Raw genomic sequence first — 25,205 nt, 5'->3', positions numbered from 1 at the left:
CTATACTACCCAAAGCAATCTACAGATTCAATGCAATCCCTATCGAATTACCAATGGCATTTTTGGCATTTTTTACAGTACTAGAACAAAAAATCTTAAAATTTGTATGGAGACACAAAAGGCCCCAAATAGCCAAAGCAGTCTTAAGGGGAAAAAAGGGATCTGGGGAAATCATACCCCCTGACTTTAGACTATACTACAAAGGTACAGTAATCAAGACAGTATGGTACTGGCACAAAAACAGAAATATAGATCAATGGAACAGGATAGAAAGCCCAGAGATAAACCCATGCACCTATGGTCAACTAATCTATGACAAAGGAGGCAAGGATATACACTGGAGAAAAGACAGTCTCTTCAATAAGTGGTGCTGGGAAAACTGGACAGCTACATGTCAAAGAATAAAATTAGAACACTCCCTAACACCATACACAAAAATAAACTCAAAATGGATTAAAGACCTAAATGTAAGACTGGACACTATAAAACTCTTAGAGGAAAACATAGGAAGAACACTCTTTGACGTAAATCACAGCAAGATCTTTTTTGATCCAGCTCCTAGAGTAATGGAAATTAAAACAATAATAAACAAATGGGACCTAATGAAACTTAAAAGCTTTTGCAAAGCAAAGGAAACTACAAACAAGATGAAAAGACAACCCTCAGAATGGGAGAAAGTATTTGCAAATGAATCAATGGACAAAGGATTAATCTCCAAAATATATAAACAGCTCATGGAGCTCAATATTAAGAAAACAACCCAATCCAAAAATGGGCAAAGACCTAAATAGATATTTCTCCAAAGAAGACATACAGATGGCCAAGAAGCACATGAAAAGCTGCTCAACATCACTAATTATTAGAGAAATGCAAATCAAAAGTACAATGAGGTATCACCTCACACCAGTTAGAATGGGCAGCATCAGAAAATCTACAAACAATACATGCTGGAGAGGGTGTGGAGAAAAGGGAACCCTCTTGCCCTGTTGGTGGGAATGTAAATTGATACAGCCACTATGGAGAACAGTATGGAGGTTCCTTAGAAACCTAAAAATAGAATTACCATATGACCCAGCAATCCCACTACTGGGCATATTCCCAGAGAAAACCATAATTCAAAAAGACACATGCACCCCAATGTTCATTGCAGCACTATTTACAATAGCCAGGTCATGGAAGCAACCTAAATGCTCATCGACAGATGAATGGATAAAGATGTCACACATATATACCATGGAGTATTACTCAGCCATAAAAAGGAATGAAAGTGGGTCATTTGTAGAGATGTGGATGGATCTAGAGACTGTCATACACAGTGAAGTAAGTCAGAAAGAAAAAAACATATATCGTATATTAACGCATATATGTGGAACCTAGAAAAATGGTACACATCAACCGGTTTGCAGGGCAGAAATAGAGACAGACGTAGAGAATAAACGTCCGGACACCAAGGGGGGAAAGCAGCGGGGGGTGGTGGTGTGATGAACTGGGAGACTGGGATTGACATATATACACTAATGTGTATAAAATTGATAACTAATAAGAACCTGTTATAGAAACAAATAAATAAAATTCATAAAAACCCCACCAGATCTCACATTCTTGGTGGCAGAGGACAGATAAATAAGGTCAGCAAGTGATAACTGTCACAAAGAAATGTAAGCGTGTAAAGACAGCAAAAGCGGCGGTGCAAGTGTGCTCCTTTGGATAGAGCGGTCTGCGAAGACTCAGATATCGATCTTTGACAAAGGACCTGAAATACGCGCCGAACGAGTTAAAAGAAATCTGGAGGAAGTGTTCCAGACAGAGGGAACAGCAAGCACGAAGTCGTGAAGTGGATCGAGCCTGCGTGTTGTAGGAACAGAGGGAAAGCCAGAGAGGTGAGCGAGGGACCTATGCGGTGGGAGATGAGGTAGGCAGGGGCACATACAATATACACACATATTTTTCTACCTGAGACCACATTACTAAGGAAGGGCGGTGTACAAATCTCTCAAGAGGCCACAAAAGGCAGGATGAAACGGACTTCCAACCGCGGCGCTCCAGGGACGCCCTTCCTCCAAGGCTAGAGCCAAGTTAGTCAGCCGTAGGAGATGGACTGGGTCCCGCCCTCAGAAGACCAACCCTTGCCCAGGAGCGGGGGCGGATCGCGGGGGTGGACCTCGCCTGGGCAGCCGGCGCTGCACCGGCCGCGGTTACCAGCAGGCGGTGTAGTGAGCGCGCCTGCAGCTGCAGCCGCAACCGCAGCAGCCCGCCAGTCCCAGCAAGGACGAGAAAGGAGGGGACCGGAAGGAGCCACTGGTGCTGCGGGAAGTGGCAGGAACGGGAGGCGGGGACCCACCTGGAAGCGCCCCAGCGCCGCTGTCGAGCTTCCTGCGGCGGCGGCCAGCCGAGCCAGTGCCGTGGCGGGGGCGGAGAGCGGCCACGGCGACGGCGCCTCCCGGAGTGGCCTGCAGTACTCGGCCCCGCCCGAAAGGTGAGCAGGCGCTCGGGGCACGTGGTGGGGGCCAGATGGGGGAGGGGGAATGGAGGAGGAGGGATCTTGGGGATGATCGGCTTTGGGACCCGGATTTGGAACCGAGTGCTAGGAGGGGGTGGGTTGGAGGCGGCAGCGGCGACGGCGGCGACGGCGAAGCCCCCACGTGGGGCGGGGGGGCGCGCGCACGTGTGCGCGGGCAGAAGGGGGGCGGGGAGGGCTCGGGAGGGTGGCGGGCGCGCGCTCGCTCAGTAGTGGTCCACGTGACCGGCACGCCGAGAATGTTTCCACGTGACAGGCTCGGAGGCTGGCTGAGGCAGAAGATTGCTGTGTCTGTGTAGCGCAACCGTGGTCGTCGGAGGCTTTAGGGTTGTTTGCCGCTTTTCATCTCTACTAGGGGGGTATGAAGAGAAATATAAGGCGGAAAAGACTTCCCGCTCTTTCTCTGTTATACACATTCTTTTCGTAAATGAAACCCTTTCTAAATGCCGAAGTACTGATGTCTGTGTACCGCCATGTTGGTTCTGGGGAAAACTCGCGAGATGCTAGTGGGTTTGTATCGCGAGATCTCCCGATTCTCGCGGGACCTTGTTGGCAGAGCAGTTGTCCTGGATGGCGGAGCCCTGGGTTCCGGGGGCCTGGGACCCGCAACTCTTTCTGCAAGGCAAGTTGCGAGGGAGGGGCCGGGGGCAAGTGCCTCTTGGTGCCGGGAGCCGTGCTGCGTCATCTTCCTGTAGTCTTGAAGGGAATACATTGACCCAATTGAGGCGACACGATCCTCCTCCTCCCCACCCCCCTGCGGGCGCTTCGCCACCTGCAGAAGCTACCCCTCAGCCCGGGCTCCTTCTCCCCCGCTCAGTGATAGTTCCTCCCCCGTCTCACTGGAAGTACGGAGCCGTGCTAGCACAGACGTGAGGATTACATTGGATACCGTTCCTCTTACTTACAGACGTTCTTGTCAGTTTTTCCCCTTGTTACAATTTTCTGAAGAATTCCAGACCTGTTAACCATTCTCTCGCTTGTTTCTGCTGCAGAACCTTTCTCCACGGCCCCTTCTCAGACGCTTAAAATAGAACGCATTCCATTTTTTCTCTCTGGGCATCAATTACTCACATTTATTTGGTCATTGATAACTCCCTCATCACTCTAACTTTGTGTTTACGATAACTTTTGGCAGTATTTGGAGGGATCCTTTATATCTCTGACAATACCTGATGTCAGAATAAAACCATTCTTTTAATTTTTTTGCTACGTGCCTATTAACTCATAATTATCGATAAGTTTTTTTTTCCGACAGGATTTTGATTACTATTGTTATGAGTTTGCCATCTTTGTTGTTCAGGGATGATTGATTTAGTTTACGTATTTAAGGCAATAGTGGAATGTTTTAAATCGAATTTAAAAGCAAACTAATCTTCGTAAACTTTGATGTCAAAACTTGAGTTCAATTTTTCCTTAAATGAATTTGACGCAAGATTAGTTTTTCTCCAACCCGTCAGTGTTTTATCAAAGATGAATTTATAGTATACTGTTTTTTTCGTATTTTTGAGCAGTCTGGATTTATTTAGTATTCGTAGTGGTAAATTAATCGCAAACTAATCAGATAATTAGGTAATCCGGTCATAATTTTTTTTTAACTACAAACGTGTTATTTTCCTCTACACTTAGTACAGAGAAAAATAAAGGGTAAAATTCTTCCTGTTACATTCTACCAAGTTGCCTCCCTCAGTCCTAAATCTCTGTAAATACTCTTAGCGGTAGCTATGTATTATTCCAGATATTTTCCATGTGTTTTATTTTTTTTTAACAAAGAGGAGGAAACGGAGGGGTGTTGTTTTAAGATACTCTGTCACAACATTAGCAATCAGTAAAATTTTTTCTGCTCACTTATATTTTTATTTAGTGGTTTTTTGACTCATGCATACATGCTTTAAAAAAGTAAATTTTTTGTACAGATATTTTGGTGGTATAGTTTTGTGAAAATAGCTTGAGTGATAGCATTATTTTTATTGTAGAGTGGTATGCTGGTTGTTCTGTACAAAAATAAAGTACATGTGAAATAAGATTTAAAGATACAAATGTTTTGTCACTTGAGTTTTATATTTTTATGTTTAATAGTTGTGCTGTCTATTTACATTTATATTTATATGTTTATATTTCTTGATAACTTATATATTCTAAACTGTTACCGAAGTGTGTATATCACAGTTTTCCAGAAGTTTAAAAAGTTATCAGTTTAATTAAATAGTTCTCAACTGAAGAGTGGAAGATACATCAGTAGTTAATACAGACAAACATCAGTAGTTAATACAGACAAACATACATATACTCAAAAGTTGCTAAGCAGCATTTTGTGATTGTTTTTTGTATTTTTCCCTCCAAACTACCAGCAATATTATTTATCACACTTGTCACGTAAAAAAAGTGACCACTCGTTTTGGTCACTGTAGTTTTCTCTTGTAATAGTTAAAGTAGGAATGTTGGGGAATAAAAGTGAGTGTTGAGAGGTGAGATGTGGGAAAGAGGAAAAGGAGACACGGGAGTGTGTATAGGTTGATATTGAAATGGAATTAGAGAAGTTGCAGAGAAAAGAAAGGATGGTAGAAGGTTGACAGAGCCATGGTCCAAAAATAGTCTGTTCATGATGGCGGGAGGGTGACTTGAGTTGACCAGAATTTGGAATCAGTATGTGTGGCAATTTTTTTCCTCTTAAATAACTTTTTTTAAACAGGTTTCAGCCCACCCCCAGATGTGCTTGATATCACCTGTCCCCCCCCAAAAAAAATAAAATCAACTGAAGTTGATGTTTAATCGGAACTTTGTGAATTCTTTACTTATTTTATGTTTTTAGAAGTAGGAGCTTGTGAAAATAACAGTGGATTCAAAAGATCACAGTTCTATAATGGCCTTTGCAAACTTTACAAAGTTTTGCTTGGGAATTGGGCCTTGAGAGTTGTCATGTGCATCTGATCCTTGTAATAATATATGTTACTTATTCGTACAACTTTGTTTTATAAACTGTTTTTGGTAGAGGATCTTAGGAATTAGCAAACTTTTACAGACACTAAAATACCCATATACTGGGTAGAAATATACTGAGACAATACAAGAAGAAGAGAAATATATTTTATGTGAGTTGAGTTTTGCTTGAGTAAAAACCAGAAAATTTTATTTTCCTCTTTCTCAGTTATTACTGTCATAGAAGTGACCTATGAGAGCTAATGAGCTTCAGTAATCAGAGGATATTAACAAAAGTGATAATATGATGTCCTCACTTGGATTTTTTTCTTTAGATATGACACAATGCTAGTTTCCATAGACCTGTAACTTTGTAACTATATAGTGTAATACCTATGTTACATATTAATTATATGAAGAATGTACATTTTATTTCCTGCCTCTTCCTGAACCAGTGTCCAAGACAGATTACAGGAAATTACTTGACCAGAAATATCAAATACGTGCAGGTGCTTTTTTAAACAATCTGCCATTTCATATGAAAATTCATTGTCAGTTTAAGTACAAGGAATATTTGCTGCAAGTCTTTCCATGTTTTTTGTTTTGTTTTGTTTTTTGTTTTTTTGGCCTTGACAGTGAAAGCGCAGAGTCCTAACCACTGGACCACGAGGGAATTCCCAGTCTTGATTTTTAAAGTACTATTTAATATATATGTGGTATACACTGTAGTGCAGTTTTCTATAGTTAATATCCTGATAACCACTGTAATTATGCTTTAAAAAACACTATGTGTAAATATTTCCCAAAGTCATAAGTCTTGCCTTCTAGAACCATGCAGTATGGACTTTGCTATTTCATTTGAACTTGTCCTTCTCACTTCTTTCCTTCTTTTTCTTTTCATCTGTTATTTCTCAGCTTACTTAGGTAATTTTTCTCTGGTCAGAGACAAGTGAGTTGAGTAACTTTGAGGAGACTATCAAACTATTCAGTTATGATTATTTTGGAACTCCAGAATATGTGTAAATTGCAGTTAGTAATTAAACATTTTTTGAGTGATTGTGATTTTAGTCATTTCAAACAGCAGAGATCCTGAGGCTTCAAAATAACTGTAACCAAGTATAATAAGCCTATGAGCTTTATTCAGAATCTACTAACTGGAGTAAATAACTTAACATTTTGCAGCCCCAGCAGGGTTGGTTATCTGATTTTTCAGCCCACAGATTACAATTTGCAAGGTTGGCCATTGGAGTTAGGCACACTGACAACTGAAATGTCATCTTATTTCAAGGCTACTGAAGAACTATTAAAAAGTATATGGAACTATAAAAGGGTAGTGTTTTAAGGCCATTTCGTGGAGACATACAGTTCTATAATCATCAACTTCTGAGGGAATCACAATGTTGTAGAGTAGTATAGTACATGGTCTGTCACAGTGATGATCTTAATCATAAATAAACTTTTACTCTATGTACTGTGTTTAAGGAATTAAGAAATTGGTGTCTTTTTAGAAGACTCTTATAAGGGTAAACATTTTCAAAGCTGTTTAATAAATTCATTTCAGTTTTCTAGAAAATTCACTTAACAGAAGTCATCTGATACCCCCCCCCCCCAAAATGGGGCTGCTGTGTGTGGAATTGTCTTTGTTTTATTTTATTGCTTTTATCTACTTATTTCCTTATTTAGTATTTCAAGGAGTTGCCTCCCAAGTAAGACTCTATTACATTTAATATTTGATATCAGTAATAATTAACCAGTTGGCTAAAGATAAGCACGTTTGTTGATGAAGGAATTTTCAGAGCAGATAATTAGAATTAGTAAATGACCTGTCTGTGAATCAGTTGTATAGTTCTGAATCCTGGTAGTGAGTCTCCATCCTTAGCACAGCTGAATGTCCAGAGGTGAGAAATGTTTCTTTTTGTAGTAGATTTTGTTTGTTGCTTTGCTTGCCTTTTCAGTCTCTTTTAATATGTTAATTTAAACCTTACGCGCCCTTCAGTGGTAGAGTGATGGTGTATAGCACTTGATTTAGGTATTAAGTGTGTATATTTGTGTGTGTTTTAATGATTTTGATGGCTGGTTTGAGGATTTTGAATCTTGGGAATTAATATAACCATATTAAAATTTTGATGTATTTCTTCTATTATTTAAAATATATCTTTTACATGTTTACAGATAAAACATATTTAATTTCATGTCCTGCTTTTAACCTAATGTTAGGTAACATTTTCCCATTCTCACAATGAGGTTGTGTTTTTTTTGTTTTTTTTTTTGTTTGTTTTTTGCGGTACGCGGGCCTTTCACTGTTGTGGCCTCTCCCGTTGCGGAGCACAGGCTCCGGACGTGCAGGCTCAGCGGCCATGGCTCACCGGCCCAGCCGCTCCGCGGCATGTGGGATCTTCCCGGACCGGGGCGCGAACACATGTCTCCTGCATCGGCAGGCGGACTCTCAACCACTGCGCCACCAGGGATGCCTCACAATGAGTATTTTTCACCATCATTATAAGTGGTTGTATGATGTTCCATGTGTAGATGTATATCATTCTCCTGTTCTACTTTTTTGCATAAGAGTGTGAAGAACATTTATATATAAGGTGTTTCTTATTTATAGTATTATCTTCTAGTATATTATAGGTATAATTTTTAGGTACATTTTAAAGGCTCTTAAAATCGTGTCACGATATTTGTCAAAAGGATCAATTTATATTCACATTGGAGTGGCTGTTGACTCTATACATCAACATTAAGTATTGTTTATAAAAACGTAATACGGGGGGTTTCCCTGGTGACACAGTGGTTGAGAGTCCACCTGCCGATACAGGGCACACGGGTTCGTGCCCCGGTCCGGGAAGATCCCACATGCCGCGGAGCGGCTGGGCCCGTGAACCATGGCCGCTGAGCTTGCGCGTCCGGAGCCTGTGCACTGCAGTGGGAGAGGCCACAACAGTGAGAGGCCCGCGTACTGCAAAAAAAAAAAAAAAAAAACCGTAATAGGGGATAAGTCGTATTATAACATTTTTTTTCTTAGATTACTACTGGGATGAAACATTATGCTTAATAGGTGTATTTCTTTTGTGAGTTTTTCAGATAAACGGAATTTTAAAATTAATATAATCAAATCATTGGCCTAATTTTGTTTTGTTTCTGATCTTACGAAATTCTTCCTTCTCTAGAAATGTAATAAATAATACTGATCTTAATACTATTTATTTTAGTTTTTCTAAGTTAGATTTAAATAAATTTAACTTTTTATCTCATGTGGCATTGGTATGAGAATGTAAATGTTTTCCTGCAAATCGGTAATTGTCTCAAGTCTATTTATTAAATAATTTTTCTTTGTTTTGCATGTTTCATTTTTACATTTTAAATGTTTATATCTTATATTGCTTATTTTTAATCCCAAACTTAAAAAAATTAGTATTGTTTTTTAGATGATTCTTACTACATGTTTAATATCTTTTGCCCTGGTCTCTTTATTGTGTTTGTTTTCTTATCGATTTTTGAAAGCACTTTATAATTTGAGGATAATAAAAGCTTATTTTGTACAAAACAATGTTTTATAATTCCTTTTGTCAACCAAAATTTGAAATATTCTTTTCCCATATACCAGAATTAAGTAGGATTAAATGAAGCAATTTCTCCTTTCTTGAAAAGATAAAATATGAAACTATGTAAAGGTATACAGTACAAGAGGCTGTAAAGAGAAAAACTACTTTGGTAGATTTTGTGGAATTAAATAAACTTCTAAGATCAACAATTTAGGATGTGTGCTTAAGGTGTTTCCCTCATTAAATAGTAATATACAACTTGACATCATATCCCTCTAAAATATTTAGAAAAAAAAAGTGTTCATTTGCAGTTCTAGGACTCAAGTTCCAGAATCACAATTCCTTTGTTTTTCAACTGTTAAGAATGATGGCAATGTTGTGTGTTTACTGAAATTAAGTAATGAATCTGAGAAATTCTATGTGAGCATTCGTGAGGGCATCCATGCCAAGGAGAGCTTTTTAAATGTTTAAAGTTCTTATTGTTTACGAAGGTGTGGTTTGTTTTTTCCTTTATGAAATAAGTATTCAAGATAATAAAATAATTTTTTTAAAAGTGAGATATTTATACTTACATTTTAAAACTGTAATGTTCCAAGCTATTATTTTATTAAATATTGACTAGCACTTTCTGTTGGCTACAGAATGGTATGGTTACATAATTGCTAGGAAGAAAAACCAGATTAACTTTGTATGAAAACGTAATATTTGAAAACACATATGCCCTGTGCTTGGGTATTACATAAAGAGAATTGCAGATGAGGAACCAGGTGTGATGAAATTTCCTTTTACCTTGGATTGGGATGAGATTTATAGGGATTGGAACATAATTTATATCTTTTATTTCTACTAGAATTCTGCTACCCCCTAAGGGGTGAGTTTATTTTTCAGAAGGGCACTGAAGTGGTCCAGGAATAGCAGTTGCTAATTGTGTTCTGGCATTTACTTACCTCCTTACTAATAACTTTTTTAAAAAATTGGACAGAAGTTTAAGGAAAGTAGATACTGCAGCTCATATACACTTCCCCATTAGAAGCAGATTTATGTGTTTCATAAATAGAGTGAAATTTAGCTTGGCTGTATTATAGAGGGAGGTACCAAGATTTTTTCCTCCTGAAAAAGGTGTGTGTATGTTTGTGAGATTTATCTACTGAAAGCCCTTGAGGAGCTTTCTAGTACTTCTCCATATTAACTCTCTACTCCCCACCCCAAACCTGTAATTCTTAATCTGAATGATCTCCACTATTTTTTTTTAATACATTTATTTATTTATTTATTTATTTTTGGCTGTGTTGGTTCTTTGTTGCTACTCATGGGCTTTCTCTAGTTGTGGCGAGCGGGAGCTGCTCTTCATTGTGGTGCGCAGGCTTCTCATGGCGGTGGCTTCTCGTTGCGGAGCACGGGCTCTAGGTGCGTGGGCTTCAGTAGTTGTGGCATGTGGGCTCAGTAGTTGTGGCTCGCCGGCTCTAGAGTGCAGGCTCAGTAGTTGTGGCACACGGGCTTAGTTGCTCCACGGCATGTGGGATCTTTCCGGAGCAGGGCTGGAACCCGTGTCCCCTGCATTGGCAGGCGGATTCTTAACCACTGCGCCACCAGGGAAGTCCCTAAAAATTTTTAATGTTGCTTTTGCAGTAATACGTTTCATTTCCTGAAGGAGAAATTCCCCCCCACTTTAAAAAAAAAAGTAAATATGATTAGCATATTAATACACACAGAAAGTTCTCCTAAATGTACAGTTCAGTGAATTTTCACAATATGAACACACCTGTGTAATTATTACTGAGAAATAGAACATTATCAAAACCCCGGAAACTGTCTTGTGCTGTATTGTGGTCATTAACTCCCCACGCCCATGAGAAATCACTATTTCGATTTCTAGTACCGTAGAATAATTTTGTCTGGTTTTGAACTTTAACTTCCTTTATAAACGTTAATGCATTGTTATCCTGTTTTGATATAAGTAACTTGAGAAATCCTAGAACTTGATCTAGTTTATACTTGGACATCTCAGCACTTAGACATTTTTCTCATGGTATTCGTAGTTTTCAGGAACTCTAGAAGGGGACATCAAAGAACCACCTTCTTTGCTTTCAGATTGTGTGGTATACCCTGTTTGTGTTTTAATGTTGTTTGGGCAAACAGGATGCTTTTAATTTCTGTCATTGATGGCCTTCAAGAGTACCTCACCTTTTTTTTTTTTTTTCCTCCTACTTAAAAATTTTGTTTTGAAAACTTTGGTATAGCATTCCTGACCAGCTAATGGCTTTTTGGACTTTTATCCTATGAGTTGGCAGCTTTTTTTTCATTCTTTGAATTCCTTTCAAGCAGTGATTCCCATTCACATTTTTATGACAGCTATCCTGTAGTATCTGCTGTTATTTCAAAGAATGTCGTGAGTACCCACCCCTCCCTTTCCCTCCCCTCTCATAAAAAGTCTCAGGTTAAGTCATTTTACTTTTAAAATATTTATTTTGTATTTATGAACATTATAACATTGTGGTATACAGATTATAGATCAAATTATAGGCTACTAAACAATTGAGTCAGCTATACCTAGTTAGCAACTCCTTTCAGGCTGGCTTCAAGTGTTAAGTGTAACTTTCTTATGAGAAATTCTCCCTTTGTACTTTCTTTTCTACCCCTCCATTTCACTTTCTTAATTTTAAAGGAAGGCATAGGAAAGATTTATTACTGTGTTCCTGCACATAGTTTTTCTTTCATTTAAGTCCCACAGTTAGCCTGGAAGATACACTTAATTTCCTTTATAAACGAATTTTGCTTGCTGTCACTCAGTAATTATTAGGACCAGAATATTATAAATAGCCTGTAGCTGTCAAAATTAGGTGTTTTGTTCATGTATAATTTAAGAGTAACACGTACCTACATTTTGTACCCTAGTGCTCTTTCATTTGCTGAGCTTCTGTGGAAATTAAACGTTATGCAAAAATTTAGACTAATTTCTAAAACAAATTTTTTTTTTTTTTTTGCCTGGATATTTTAAATGTTTGACTTTGGGCATCATGTTATAGGAGAACATCTCATGAAGAGTGAAGGAGAAAGTAATTGACTTTTGTAAAGATTATAGAGTTACCACTAAATTTGAATAAATGCTGTTCTTGGTGAATGAGTCAGGACAATTTCCAGGTTGACCTCAGGCACATTTATGGGTAGGTACTTTTCTTTCTATAGTTAGCAAAATTTCATGCAGGAAATTTTGATTCGTGTGTAACTATAAGGCAGTTGTTCTCAAACTTTAGCATACATCATAATTGCCTGGAAGTTTTGTTTTTATTCTTTAAAAACAGTGCATGAGTGTCAGGTTTAATAGATTAGGAGATCACACAATACTAGGGTGTAGTAAGGGCACCTACATTTAAAAACAAACAAAAACCCCACAGGTGTTTCTGATGTACATCCTAGCTGAGAACCTTTGAGCATTATTTCTTAAAATATCGTCCTGGGAATTTCAGTTGGCAATCTGTTAAAGGTGCAAATTCTCTCAAACTCTGGGGTGAAACCTAGAAATCTATTTTAAACTAGCCCTCCAAGTGATTCTGGTGTGTGCCAAAGCTTGAGAACCATCCTTGTAACTCAGAAGTGGCCTTCCTTGACACCTGTCTGGGAGCTTGTTAGAAATGGAAATTTCAGACCTTCTCGATAACAATCTCATTTTAACTAGATTCCCAAGCAGTTTGAATGTATATTGAACATTGTGAAGGACAGCTCTAGATGATTTTTATTACCATTATAAAAATAATACTAATTTAAAATTATTGAACATTTGCTGTATGCTAGATACATGTAAATACTGTATTCATTATTATTTGGTCCTCACAACAACCTTGTAGGGATGTTATTTATGTATGTATGTATGTATGTATGTATGTATGTATGTGTTGGGTCTTTGTTGCTGTGCACAGGCCTCTCATTGTGGTGACCTCCCCCGTTTCAGAGCACGGGCTCCAGGTGCGCGGGCCTCAGCAGTTGTGGCTCGCGGGCTCCAGAGTGCAGGCTCAGTAACTGTGGCGCACGGGTTCAGCTGCCCTGAGGCATGTGGGATCCTCCCGGACCAGGGCTCCAACCCACGTCCCCTGCAATGGCAGGCGGACTCCCAACCACAGCACCACCAGGGAAGTCCAGGGATGTTTAGTTTTATCCTCATTTTGCAAATGAGCAAGTTGAGGCAGAGAGGTTAAGTATCTTGTTCAGTGTCACACAGGCATTGAATGCAGGGTTTAGGATATGAACTTAAGCATTCAAACTCTACTTTTGGGGTTTGAGATGCTATTATCAGGACCATTTATGTGCATGTATATGTGTCTTCCTTGTTGTTCGAGCTCCATTGTATTGACATATATTCTAATGAGTTTTTTGTGTGTCAAATTTTACAGTGGCATTTGAATTTTCTTCCAGATCTTATATTCAAGGACTGTTTTTGCTAAAATATTGTGTTTTATATACAAAAACAGAACTGGAAGTAGCTGTGATTTGAATACTTCGGTTTTTAAGAATAGAAATCACTTAAGTTTATTCATCAAGGTGTTACTTATCCAAACTCTTTGTTCCCTTATACTTTTGTTTTGTGTGCAATTGTAGTAAGGCAGCTCTTACTGGTTAGTGTTTCATTTAAAATTTTGCACAATGATAAGTTCATATATTCAAAAACTGTATTTGTTTATTAAAGAGGACCGGGCTTCCCTGGTGGCGCAGTGGTTGAGAGTCCGCCTGCCGATGCAGGGGACACGGGTTCGTGCCCCGGTCCAGGAGGATCCCACGTGCCGCGGAGCAGCTGGGCCCGTGAGCCATGGCCGCTGAGCCTGCGCGTCCGGAGCCTGTGCTCCGCCACGGGAGAGGCCACAACAGTGAGAGGCCCGCGTACCGCCAAAAAAAAAAAAAAAAAAGAGGACCACAGTTGTAGTTAAGTACTTAGAGGCCCCGATGTGCTGAAACTATACTTGGGGTTCATTTCAAGTAAGCATGCGTATTTGCAGAATAATAAATCTAAATGATGGCGTTTATTTCAAGGTAATAGTATAAGAAAGCATTCTGGTCACCTTATTAATAATAGGTTATTTTGGGAGGATTTGAGTCATATTTTTTAAGTGTACAATTCACTGATTTTTAGTAAATTTACATTGTTGTGCAACCATTTCCACAGTCCAGTTTTAGAACATTTCCATCAATCTGATCTCTTTTTCTTTTTTTGTCAGTCTCACTTTCAGCTTATTATAGATTTTTTAAAAGTCAGCTGGTGGGTTTCCCTGGTGGCGCAGTGGTTGAGAGTCCGCCTGCCGATGCAGGGGATGCGGGTCCGTGCCCCGGTCCGGGAAGATCCCACATGCCGCGGAGCGGCTGGGCCCGTGAGCCATGGCCGCTGAGCCTGGGCGGGCGTCCAGAGCCTGTGCTCTGCAATGGGAGAGGCCACAACACTGAGAGGCCCGCGTACCGCAAAAAAAAAAAAGAAAAAGTCAGCTGGTGCATTTTAGAAGTCCTTCAATATAGTACCATACTACATTATTAGTTGTAAAAACCTGTGTATAAACCTTAATCCATAAACCTTTTTTTAACTTACTTTTAAGAAATGGGAAAAAAAATTAGTGTTCTAGTTCTTAGTTTCTGTTCACTCAAATCAGTTAACTGATTGGCAGGATTCAAAGTGATGTGAATGGTAGTGTTTAGGCCTAGGAAACATTCTTTCATTCACTTAATTGGCTATTCAATCGTATGAAGAGAGAATGAGGAGAAGAGAAAGAGAAGATAATTAAGGGAAACTATAGTTCCATGATGATATTGACAAATACAGAGTTCTGTTTGGTGGTTGCTTGGTTTCTGGAAAACTATGGTAAGCATTTCTGTTGTCTTGATCTGAATACCTCACAAGAATGACAGTTTTTTTTTTTTTAAAAAAAAAAACCTTTTTCGCTACATTGTTTTAAGAATTTTGAGGATGAGTAGCACATTATGCTGAATAAGGTAGTTCAGCCACCTGACTTTTTATGTCTCTCACCCTGGGTTTTTATGATTGCATATAAGGCTCTTTTAACACAAAAATGTCTGAAAATTACGTGTGGTATAATGTAATAGAATTTTTCCTTTTTTTTTTTTTTTTGTGGTACGCGGGCCTTTCACTGTTGTGGCCTCTCCCGTTGCGGAGCACAGGCTCCGGACGCGCAGGCTCAGCGGCCATGGCTCACGGGCCCAGCTGCTCCGCGGCACGTGGGATCTTCCTGGACCGGGGCATGAACCCGTGTCCCCTGCATTGGCAGGCGGACTCTCAACCACTGCCACCAGGGAAGCCCTTTACTTTTAATTAAGTGGATTAATTAAACAATACATTAACAATAAAGATTATCAGAGCTTTTGATACATTATTCGCTGGCAGTTTAGTCTCCTGAATGTGGAAGAGAACTGCTGGTATGAAATTGATTCCGACCAACAAGGAAGAACAGTGAGGGACGTGTGGAATTAACTATTATTGAACATTTGTTTTGGGCAGGTGGACCCATTTTATAGTCTCTTCTTTGTGTTGTAGGAAAAAGAACATGGGCTTGGAATCAGACCTGGATTTAAATCCTGGCTCTAGTACTCAGAAACTCTGTGACTTTAAGAAAATTGCTTATATATAAGCTCTTGTTTTCCTCAATATAAATGATACATACTTTCTACTTACATATAGTGTATAAGGTACTTGATATAAAATAGGTGCTCATTAAATCTGTTCTTTATTGATGTCAAAATGGAGACTCAGAGAAGTTTGTTACACGGCTAGTGAGTGACAGATATCTGTCTGATTTCAAAGTCCATGTTTTTCCAAAATACTGTTCTTTGTCTCCTAGATAGAAATGGAAATCATGGGAATCAGAAGTTGAGACTGTGTCACTTTGGATTTTAAATTATTAGGTAGGAATTCACAGAAAAGCAAGTTTCAGAAAGGTCAGAAGAAAGATTGGTAATGACCACAGATGATGTAGACAATATTGATAGAAGGCACTTAAAAATGAAACATGTTATTTTAAAAAATGGAGCATGTATTAAAATTATAAAAAATTTCCACTGAGGGGAGAAAAATGCATGAGTCATTCAGAGAAAATATTGTGACTTTCACATAGGTAATTTCTAATAAACTTCAAAAGAAAACGTATCAAGAATACCTGCATTACTAATGGTTTATAACTGATGGTTAATACTAAAATGTGTCAGTAGGAATATGGGGAGGCTAGAGCTCTGAATGAGTTAAAGTTTGCAAAAAATGCTTAAGCCAACAAGGGAGGGCTTTAGCTAAACTCAGCAAGATAAGTAAGGAAGAAAGAGACCCATTCATTGGGGAGGTATTAAATAATGACAACTACTCAAATCCTGTTTCACTTCTCTTATGTCTAGGAAGATGACTTTCATACTGGAAGGGACACAACCTTGTTTAAAGAGGAGACTATTCCATGATTATTATGTGGTAAAGAGCACCTAGTTTCATTAAATAAATTTAGATCTCTAGTTCTAATGAATTACTTAGAGCAATGAAGCATCATTGTTTCTTGATGTCTGTGGCTGCTTTTGGGTGTAAAGAAGACCATTTACAAGTTTTGGTAAAATAATATTGAGTAGTTAACAAATTAAAAAACTTGTCTTTTAAGTTCAACTTACATATTTTATTACTCTATTAATAAATTGAGCAAGTTTCATATAAACTAAGAATATTTTTGTTATCCTGGGTGGGGGGATGACACTTTGATTACTGTATCTTAGTAATTCTTGCTGAAGAGATTAAATCTCCCTTAAAACACCCTTTCCAGGTAAAATGGCTTTTGTACTTGTTTTCTTTTTCTGTAATACACTTATATATTTGCATGCCTTGCTCCCTCATTTCTTAGGTTCAAATGTCACTTGGTCTAGAGAGGTTTTCCCTGATGAAGGAGTTTCCAAGGGGCATCATTTACATAGACTTCCCTGCGAATGATGCTTACTGGTGTGACCCTCTTTATACCATCTAAAAGAGCACTTCCTCCTTTCAGTTTCCCTGGTTTATTTTTCTTCACAGTAATTATCATATTTGATATTTATTGTTTGCCTCTTCTCATTAAAATATGAGATCCACGAAGGTTGAAATTGTGTTTTCATAATTCACTGATTTATGTTCACTGATTTAATTCTCAGAGCTTGGAACAATGCCTAGTTCATGGTGTATGCTCAGTGATTATTTGTTGAATGAATGACTTTATATTGTAAAGTACTTGGAACAATGTTGAGCACTAGGAAAATGCTCTTTGAATGTTAGCTGTTAGTAGCACTACTGCTGCTGCTTAACTTAATTACATTCCTTATATTTACACATTAATTATACTGGTTTTTATTTTATTTTTTTAGCACTTTATATACCTTACAGAGTAAATGTAAAATTTCAACAAGCAGGACTTTCCCGAATACTTAAAACTCCTTTAAAATTAATAAGTGGAACTTATAACTATAGTCAGTCATAATTTCTCTTAAGCATTCCAATATTGCTTATTAACCAAATCAAATACTTTATACCTTTAAACTTAATGTCCTAAGGCTGAAGTCAGTTACTATTTTAAATTTAGAATTATAAGACTGTCAGATTCTATAATGTTAAAGTTCTCTTAAACACTATAAAAACTTAAAAAATACATAGTTGTAAACTTAACATGGAAATATTAATATTGTGGGTTTGATATATAATACTTAAATTTTAGTAGTATTTAATTCTAATTCACCTTGGCAGAGAGTCTGTTACTTAAGGGAATAGTTTTGTTGTCTCAAGCAAGTTGAAATTTCTGTGACACAGTTTATGAACACAGACCAGTTACCATCTCTTGACTGGCTGATTATCAACCTGACATTGATTGGCTTCAGAAGCTGCCTTTGTCCAGGTGGTTTTTCTCATTCCGCACACGGACACGTTGAACCTTTAACAAAAATCATGATATGATAACAGTGGAACTCCAAGACAATGTCTTTTGGTTTCTTCTCCATTCAAGTTTAAGGCTTTTTGTAACTGCCTTTTAATTCCATTGCCTGATAAAGTTCTGTAAACCCCACCCAGGTTGTTTCACCATTTGATTGGATTCCAAGAATTCATTTTCTACCTATTTGGCTAATGCCACAGGTTTTAGATCATTTAAATGACACAAAGGAACTGAGAGAGATGTTGATAGCTTTTGTTAATTTGTGGTGAGTCAGAGTATGCCAGAAGATTAGAAACAGACAGTCTTATTTTAAAAAAAACAAAACAAAAAAGAGTAGTTTTTAAAATCATTTTCCAGTCCTTGGAGGTAAGGTAGAGAAATAGGCTAGTTCATCAGCATTAAGAACGTTACATTAATAGGTGTAAAATAACCTTTCTTAAATACTGGTACAGAGGGATTTATGTCAAACTTAAGAGATATATCTAAAAAGGCTTTTTTTGTCCTTGTCTATTTTAATATTTTTATTAATACTTCGCATAAATATACAGTTGTGCTTATTTTCTGAACAACTCAACTGGCAAGGATAGATGACTAAAAACAGCTTTCAAAATTTTGTCTGAAATCACAGGCAGGAACCTATAGTTTGAGTTACTTAAAAGTGAAGAATTTCTGAAAAAGTATGGAATTCGATTGAAAAAGTTCTCTGAGTAGAATTCTATTCAGTTCACCAATTTTAAGGAACTGTACTAGAGAATAAAACATGAATTGCACTGTTCCCTCAAGGAGCCTGTAATCAAGTAAGGAATATACACACATCAAACTATACATTGTAAATTCTGTGATAGAAGATTTAAGTGTTATGGGAACAAAAGAGAGCATTTAATTCTGATGGATCACTGAATTGGGTTTTGAGGAAGAAAAGTTTTCTAGGAGTTGAAGATGGGAGAAAGTCATTGTGGTGTTTTGTTTTGTTCTCTTTTTTTTTCTAATAAGGGGACTGAAAAATCAGCCAGGGCTCTGTTTATTAAGACATATATTTGTGAATAGATAAATAATACATTGGAATGGGAGATTAATTAGGCTATTACAGTTGTTAAAATGGGGTGATGATGGCCTGACCTGGAGCAGTAACAGGGCAGAAAGAGTAGAAGGTTTTTTTCAGGACATTTCAGAAGTAGAAGAAGTAGGGTTTATTGATTGTATACTGATGGGAAAAGGAAAGAGTTAAGATGTCTCAAAGTTTTTTAGTTTGGGTGATTAGATATATGTCCTTTAGATTGTTGACATAGGGAGGAGATAGTTTTTTGGAGGTAGAAAGAAAATGACTAGGGATTTGTACTTGTTGAATACAATTACTTTTGGGATATCTAGATTGAGAGCTCAGAATATGCCAGTCTGAAGTTTTGGGTATTGGTTGGGGCTAGAAATATAAAACTGTTTATAGATTAAATTTATCTGAAAGAGTTTGACTTCAGCTATGGAGAGAGGGTTAGAAAGGGCGGGACATGTACATTTTGTTGGGAGCAGAGAGGAGTCACATTGCATGAGAAAATGGAGGGGGAAAGCCTTAGAAAATTTATCTCAGGTAGGAGGAAATCTAGAAGGAAATGAAGGTCAAAGATGGGAGTTTCAAAGGAAGGAGAGAAGCGATGACTTGATTAAAAGCTCCAGGGTGTGGCTACTGAGAAGAGAAACCTTTGCAGCTGGGGTAAGAACTAGCTGGATTTGATAGAGAATTTTAGGAGTTTGGTTTTGCATAATCTCAGAGATCCAACAGTGTGAGTTGTTTAAAAAAGAACAAAACAAAACAAATGAGGGACCAGGTTATATTAATGGGATTCTGTCCATAATAAGGGATATACTGTAATATGTATTCCATGTTGGTTAGAACATGTTTACGATGTTGGCCTTGCTTTTAGAAGCTGCATTTTAAGAACAGTAAATGAAAAATTGAATGTGTCAAGAGGAGGGTAACCAGATGATGACGAAGTGTCTGAGAACCTTTGAAGGAGTTTGGAGTGCTTACTGTGGAGAAGGGATGACTTGGTTGGAATGGGTGGAGAATGGGAAGCAGCAGCTATTTTCAGGTAGTGAAGGGCTGTAATGAAGTTTCATAGAGTGGAACTAGATCCAGGTATACTGCCAGACTTTTTTCCTTAACTGAGATATTCTTTTTAAAAATCGCAGTTACAATGATCAAAATCAGGAAATTTAACATTAATATAATATCTAATTTATAGTCCATAATTAAATTTTGTCAGTTATCCTAATAATTACTTTCATTGCTTTAAGATCAAGGATCATGTGTTGTATTTAATTATCCTGTCTTTCTAGTCTCCTTTAATCTGGAACAGTTCCTCAAGTTTAGGCCCATTATTTTGTTGAATGTACCTCAGTTTATGTTTCTGATGTTTCCTTTTGTTTAGATTCAGGCTATATGTACTGATACCTTCAATTCCAGTCACTGCAGTGTGTATTCCAGTTTTCCACCCTGATATATTTGTAACTCTCTTCTCCAATAAAGGTAATTAAAAGGTTTTTTTTTTTTTGCATCATGTTTAAAAGTACCCTGTTTCCACTTTGAACTGCTCAAAAATGGAGAAGGGGATATCTTGTCAGTTTAGAAACTCCCCTGAATTGGATAAAGGAAACTGACAACATTCTACAATGATCTCATTTTATTTATATGATAATTATCAATATTAAGATTGGTATGCTTTCCTTTTTTATACAAGAGAAAATCGCTCCTCAGAGAATTGTAGTTTGTTACCAAATATCTAAATATAAAGTTCATATTCATTTTCCTCTGAGTGTCAGAAAAGCTGTTAGGGTGTGTCTTCAGGGCTGAATAACGTCTGAGGGTGTTTTCAATCATTGCATTGGAAGTTTACTTTTTGTATGTGTGCCATTGTTAACTGCATGCTTTTCTGGGTGATTTTTATGAGGGGATCTAGCGATGTTTTTTTTTTAAAGTTAAAACAATTAATGCTCAATTTATTGATGACAAATTAGGGTGGCAAATGCACTTAGAGTACATATGGAATTTGAGTTCCTGAATTTTCCCAGAAAAGTTTTTATAAATGAAAAATATATGTTTTGTTTATGTTGTATGTTCATAAATGTGTGGTTCCTGTTGGAACAGCTATTGCTAGATATAAATTGGAAGAAATGGAGATTAGCCCAGAATGATAGGAACCTTGGATTTGGTCACAATGATAGTATAAAGGGAAGGGAAGATAGTTGGGCTCTAAAATAATGGGATAGAAGTAATTGTGGCCTGTTACTTAAGAGGCATACCTTTACCTGCTAGAAAATGAAATGTGCCTCTTCATTATTGGTCCCTATTGATACGTCTCTACTGTAAGTTTATTCTTCTAGCTTCTTGTTTATAGGAGTGTTAATTGCAAATGTAATAAACTTTTTCAAAACCTTTTTGTTGAGGTATAACATAAATACGAAAAACACATCATCATTAAGTATAAAGGTCAGTGAATTTCCAGAAACTGAACCAACAGCTAGATCAAGAAAGAGAGCATTAGCAGTACCTCCTTTCTTTTCTTCCTCCCTCCCTCCCTTCCAAAAAATAAAAATAAAAAAAATATATATATATATATACACATGGCTGCACCAGATCTTAGTTGCAGCATGTGGGATCTAGTTCCCTGACCAGGGATTGAGCCCAGGCCCCTTACCCACTGGACCACCAGGGAAGTCCCAGCAGTACCTCCTTTCAGTCACTTTCTACTTCCCCATGCCAAGGGTAACCTTTATCTTGACTTCTGATAGTATAGATTAGTTTCTCTGATTTGAACTTTATGTAAATGATATCACATAATGTTAATTTTCGAAAGATTTTAAACCTAAATGTTTTTACTACTTTTGTTATGAAATCATAATCATAAAAGTTTTATCCTTTCACTTCTAGGGAAAAGATTATCTTTTATATTTGTATGATTAGTTTAAAATGTGAGTCTGCGCTAACTTTTCCATCGATTTATAGAAATTTTCATAGCTCTGTATGGTGAAGTTTATGCTGACATTTCTGGAGAAATGAACAAAAATTACATTAATATATTTCTTCTGGATAAAGATAAAACTTTTTTTAGTGAAAAATAAAATCATAAGTGGTTTAGTTATAAAGCAGGGTTTAATTTGGAATATCCAATTTAGGTGTTTTCTATAAGATTTTGATGAACATACTGATTGGGAAAAGGGGTATTATTGTAGAAAGAGAGGTATAAAAAGATAAAGGACGTTAATGTTATCCAGCGCAGGCCCATCCCTCGTCCTAGGGGTGGAATATATTATCCAGGCTAAAGCCGGATCAGCTCACCACTGGCCAAGTGATTGGTTCATGAGAGATGAGCACATGACTGAAGTTAGTCCAATCAGAGTGAATCTCAAGGCTTTACTGTTACTGGAGTGTAAACTCAATAAAAGTAGGGACCTTCCTTACCTGTCTTATTTCCACTGCTTCCACAACATCTAAAACAAAGTAGATACTTAATAAATATGTTTGAATGTTAAATATCCAAAAATGGAGCTAAAAGTGGAATAAAAACTGGATTTTAATGACATCGAATTCCTGTACCTCAGCTAAATCTACCCCTAGGTCATTCAGTTACTAAGTCAGTAATTTTCTTTGTTTGCTTATACCAGTTTGAGTTTGGATTTCTCTCACTTGAAACCAACAGGTAATAGGGAAATAGGACAGGAAAAAAAAAAAGATAAAAAGACTTTAGTGATAAGCGTTTGATATTAAAACCAGAAATTAGACGTGGTAAAGGAGAACAGCATAAAACTCTATCTTTTAGTAGGGAAGCTTGATGACACTTGACATCTTCCCCCCCCCCCCCCGCCCCCGATGTCCTGTGTTTCTTGGTAAATAATCTTTTACACTGGGGTTTCTTACAGTGGGCAGTTGGGCTGTGACCTTAAAACAATGGAGTGAACTGGCATTTGGCAGTGGTTCCTGAGAGATACCTTTAGTCTGAAGTTCTGATAATCAGCCATTTGGCATTCGGCACCTGTGTGTTTCTCTGATAAACATTGCTGCCTCAATGTCAAGTTACTTTGTGGTTTTTCAGATAAGAAAATATTCCTTAGGTAAATTGAAATACCTTAGAATCAGTATATATAACCATTCTGTAGCCTTGAGCAGAATATCAGAACGCCTTTACAGAACTTCTAGCAAGTGTCCCTTTTAACCTTTATTGATTTCTGCTATATTTATGACACGCCATCTTCAGGTTTTTTTTTCTCCGAGATGTGTAGGAATTGGAAAAAAAAATTAAAATCTGAGACCTTCACAGCCACACACTTTCTTTGAAATGCAGTTTTTTTCTTTTTTAAATCAGAATATCAGATTAAACATTTTAAAATTTAAAAAAGTTGATTAGGTTTATTAGAAAATGTTAAATGGAATAATAAATTGGTTAGCCTATATCTAAAATCGTCTTTCATTAGTAACATTAAAACACTTAAAGGTACATCGAGTGATAGCAAATTATTGTAGTATAAGCAACCTTTCTATATAAAATATGCTTAATAAGGATTTTTTTTTTTTTTTTAATGCGGTACGCGGGCCTCTCACTGTCGTGGCCTCTCCCGTTGTGGAGCACAGGCTCCGGACGCGCAGGCTCAGCGGCCGTGGCTCACGGGCCCAGCCGCTCCGCGGCATGTGGGATCTTCCCGCACCGGGGCACGAACCCGTGTCCCCTGCATCGGCAGGAGGACTCTCAACCACTGCGCCACCAGGGAAGCCCCAAGGATATTTTAATGCATTGTTTTGTAGTCACCTTATATTTAGAAGTTTTAACATATTCAGCTTTATATTAACAAGTATAAAATATAAAAATATAAAACCTTTATCTGAAAAGCAACTTGACGGTGTTCATCACAACCCTAAAAAAGTTCATATCGTAGGACCCAGTAAGTCTGTTTTAAACAAGTAGTCAGGGATGCAGAAATGTACAGAATGTACAAGGACATGCATCAAAGGGTTATTTATAATCAATAATAAAGTATCAGAAGTAGTCTAAATGTCCTAACAGAATGGATATGGTTGAATTAGGGACTGCTTACAAGGTTTTTCTATATCCATTAACAATTTTAAGACTTAACCGTGTGACATGTTAAGTGTGTGTGAGGCAGGATGTAAAATTAAGAATGTGAATGTGAGGGCTTCCCTGGTGGCGCAGTGGTTGGGAGTCTGCCTGCCGATGCAGGGGACACGGGTTCGTGCCCCGGTCCGGGAGGATCCCGCGTGCTGTGGAGCGGCTGGGCCCGTGGGCCATGGCCGCTGGTCCTGCGTGTCCAGAGCCTGTGCTCCGTAACGGGAGAGGCCACAACAGTGAGAGGTCCGCGTGCCACAAAAAAAAAAAAAAAAGAATGTGAATTTTGACTTAAAAAATGCACATATAATAGGAATGGAAGGGAATACACTAGTATTTTAAGTGGTTGTTGAAATGGGTTAAGCTATATTTGTACTTTATATTAAGGATGTGTCTAATAATGATTGTATAGTAATTATTCATTTAACAAATAGTATTGGACATCAAGCTCTGACTAGGCTGTGGATTATAAAAGAAGAAAACAAAGTCCTTCTAGTGGAGATTATACGTAAGTTGTGGGAGGTAGCAAGCAAATATTCCATTGAACCTTATTAAAAGGCTGTTATTTGATCATTTTTGACCTACTAAACTGGAAGTTTCATATGATTTAAACATATGTCAGATGGTGATAAGTGCTGTCGAAAAAACTGGAAGTAGGGTAAAGGGGATGGAGACTGTGGTTGTGTGGAGGCAAGGAGTGGCCATCAGGGAATATCATATGTAGGTGGTCAGGGAAGCCTGATACAGTGATATCTGAGCAGAGGACTGAAAGAAGTGAGGGAATTAACCAGAAAAGTATTCCACACTGATACAACAGTAAATTGAAGTCCAGAAGCCTGCAGTTGTATACTGTGCTTTATGCTTGTGAGAATGCTTTACCTTGTTTTTGCAGTATCATGTGTTCTAAACACATGATCCTAGGTTAGGTCAATTACATTAGCACATTAAAATTTCTTAGGCAGAAAAATAGAATTAAGATAATGATTATCTTCTCTGTGTTTTTTAGGCATGTGTATTTTCTGGATAACAGTTCCCAACTCTTTCCCTATAAAACTTCTCATTTATTATTTCCCCTCTAATCTATATTTTCAAAGGCTTTTACTAAAAAAATTGCATTATTAATAGTTATGATCAGCACTGAGATAACTAATGTGGCCATATAACTTTCTAGTCAAGAAACAGGTAGAGTGATAAG

The 25,205-nt window shown here is 37.7% G+C and overlaps 1 protein-coding gene across 8 annotated transcripts in view; it reads left to right on the top strand.

Annotated features, from left to right (window-relative positions):
- The first annotated feature begins 1,817 nt into the window (after positions 1 to 1,817).
- Positions 1,818 to 25,205, top strand: part of ZZZ3 (zinc finger ZZ-type containing 3) — a 103,003-nt gene continuing 79,615 nt past the window's right edge. For 3 of the 8 annotated variants that reach the window (XM_067726616.1, XM_067726617.1, XM_067726611.1), the window contains exon 1: positions 3,037 to 3,140. Coding sequence is in view for 2 of the 8 variants with exons in the window: in XM_067726618.1 (XP_067582719.1) it covers positions 2,094 to 2,476 (383 nt within the window). In the remaining 6 variants the exon portion in view is untranslated. Of the gene's footprint in view, positions 2,477 to 2,786; positions 3,141 to 20,323; positions 20,422 to 25,205 lie in introns of those variants that run through there. The other 5 variants (XM_067726615.1, XM_067726613.1, XM_067726618.1 and 2 more) reach the window with 5 other exon arrangements.

This window comes from Pseudorca crassidens, chromosome 2, assembly GCF_039906515.1.
Source record: "Pseudorca crassidens isolate mPseCra1 chromosome 2, mPseCra1.hap1, whole genome shotgun sequence".
In the NCBI taxonomy this organism is placed as follows: Eukaryota; Metazoa; Chordata; class Mammalia; order Artiodactyla; family Delphinidae; genus Pseudorca; species Pseudorca crassidens.
The sequence above is the reverse complement of the archived record's forward strand: the minus strand, read 5'-3'. Positions and strand labels throughout refer to the sequence as shown.